Raw genomic sequence first — 2,500 nt, forward strand, 5'->3', positions numbered from 1 at the left:
ATGCCTCTGGACACTTAACCTCTTCAATACTGGGACACATTTTTACTCTGATATTTGTGTACAATTTCATCATTTTATTGACATTAAGAAAGGTCTATGGAGGTCAGAAGATTAATGGCCACAGTCTTCACTATTTTCATCCCCCACATAGTAAGTCTCTGAAGCTGTGTAGAATTACCAGATAGTAAGCAGTGAGTTTGGAAATGCATCATAGTACTGAAGGGCTTAAATACCTCTATTCCCTCTTAATCTTGTTCTACCTTGATAAGTGACACTATTACTATTACTACTGCTACTGCTGCTACTACTACTACTACTACTACTACTACTACTACTACTACTACTACTACTACTACTACTACTACTACTACTACTACTACTACTACTACTACTACTACTACTACTACTACTACTACTACTACTTTTCTCTTCCAGATTCACTATTGAACTGCTGACTTTTACTTTAGAAGAGAAAGAGGAAGAACGGGAGGAGGAGGAGGAGGAGGAAGAAGAAGATGGAAGAAGAACAAGAATTGGCAAAAATGGAAATAACAAAAGAAAATGGATTGGTAAGTCTCTCTCTCTCTCTCTCTCTCTCTCTCTCTCTCTCTCTCTCTCTCTCTCTCTCTCTCTCTCTCTCTCTCTCTCTCTCTCTCTCTCTCTCTCTCTCAGTGTAAAGTTACTATATTAACTGCGTAAAAAAATTATCAGTGAGAGTTAAGTTACAGAGTATATTGTCTCTCTCTCTCTCTCTCTCTCTCTCTCTCTCTCTCTCTCTCTCTCTCTCTCTCTCTCTCTCTCTCTCTCTCTCTCTCTCTCTCTCTCTCTCTCTCTCTCTCTCTCTTTTTTTTTTTTTTTATTTAAACTTAATGCACATAACATACATATTTTACACGTATGTTTACAGTTGGAGCTGAGTTCGTGAGCTAAGAGCGTGCACTGGCATGTGACGCTCATTCTAAAGCTGCTCCCGGGGACGGCATTGTGAGCGAGGGTGTTATAAAACTGTCACTGTCAGTTGCGCACCTCCCTCGCCACTGATCAGCACTGTCATGTCAGGCACACGCACATCCCACGTCACTGTGTTTCACTGTCACTGTCAGGCATACTATTTTCCTCCACTGTCACTGTCAGGTGGAATTGCAGGCTGGTGGACACTGCCATTTTATCACCTGTCACTGTCACTATCAGGCGGATGTGTCCGTAACCAGGCGTGGGCAGCACACTTCACTTGCTGGGTGGACATGCTGGAGACGTCCATTACTGAGGTGAAGGCGTTCCACAACACCGCGGTGTCGTGGGAGAAGGCGCTGACACCTCACAGAATGGCACCTCGGCACCTCGAGGAGGGTGTCGGACACTACCGCTCTCGTAGTACGTTCACTCCTCCTCCAGGGTATCCGTAGAGCCGTGAGGTGAGGTATTTGCTGCACCTGGGCTTTGTGCAGCACAGTAAGGGCCCCAACACGCCTTCGGTGCTCCAAGCTGTCCAGCACGTTGATAGGGGAGTCTTGGTGAGGGTCTGGGTGCTGTCGCTGCTGTCTCTGCTGCAACTGCTGCCCCTGATGCCACTGTCGCTGTAGCTCAGCTTGGGGCTGCTGTCCCAGGCCACCGGCATCGCGAAGGAGGCGCTCGGCTCGCCGCTGCACCTTGTCCAGCAGGGAGAGGTGGGACTGGGCACTGCACATCCAGCTGAGGGGGCTGTACTCCATGATGGGCCTCACCTGCGCTTTGTACAGCGTCATGAGCCCCTTGGCATCAGTAGGTGCCTCACTCGACGTAGGAGTGTCACCCTCAGGGATGCCTTACGTGCCACGCTCTCCAGGTGGCGGTCGAAGCTGAGTTTGGAGTCTACCTCCACCCCCAGGATGTTGATGGAGTCCTTAATGGCAAGGGTGTCTTCTCCAAACTTCAGCTGGCCTTCAAACAGCCTGACGTCCTCCCGTGAACGTGAGATGACCACGGCCTGGGTTTTTTCGGCAGCAAACTTGACTTGCCACTGTTTACCCCAGGCCATGATGTCACCAAGGTGGCGGTTGGTGACATCAATCACGTTCACTGCCTCCTCTCTACCGAAGCTGTGCGAGAGTGGCATCGTCCGCGTATGCCGACACAGGTGCGAGGCTCTGAAGGAGGTCGTTGAAATATACGTTCCACAGGATGGGGCCAAGGATCGAGCCCTGTGGAACGGAGGCCTCCACTGGGTGTGTGGTTGACGTGCACCCTCCCAACACTACTCTCAGACTCCGGCCTTGTAGGTAGCTGGAGAACAGCTCTAGCAGTTGTCCTGTGATGCCGAACTGTTCGAGCTTGGCCAGGAGTCCTTTGTGCCAAACTCTGTCAAAAGCCCCAGCAATCTCTCTAGATTTAAGTTACAGAGTATATTAAGTCTCTCTCTCTCTCTCTCTCTCTCTCTCTCTCTCTCTCTCTCTCTCTCTCTCTCTCTCTCTCTCATCATTGTTATTTTTCTTATTTTCATGAGAATTATTGGCATTATCAT

General features: G+C 49.2%; 1 protein-coding gene across 6 annotated transcripts in view; it reads left to right on the top strand.

The window, feature by feature from the left end:
* The window catches only part of LOC123508140 (anoctamin-1-like), a 30,163-nt gene that overhangs the window by 6,910 nt on the left and 20,753 nt on the right, over window positions 1-2,500 (top strand). For all 6 annotated transcript variants that reach the window (XM_045261658.1, XM_045261660.1, XM_045261659.1 and 3 more), the window contains exon 2: window positions 436-569. In XM_045261658.1, the coding sequence (XP_045117593.1) occupies window positions 516-569 (54 nt within the window). In that variant the 5' untranslated portion in view covers window positions 436-515. The remainder of the gene's footprint in view (window positions 1-435; window positions 570-2,500) is intronic.

Source organism: Portunus trituberculatus, chromosome 24 (genome assembly GCF_017591435.1).
Source record: "Portunus trituberculatus isolate SZX2019 chromosome 24, ASM1759143v1, whole genome shotgun sequence".
Classification (NCBI taxonomy): Eukaryota; Metazoa; Arthropoda; class Malacostraca; order Decapoda; family Portunidae; genus Portunus; species Portunus trituberculatus.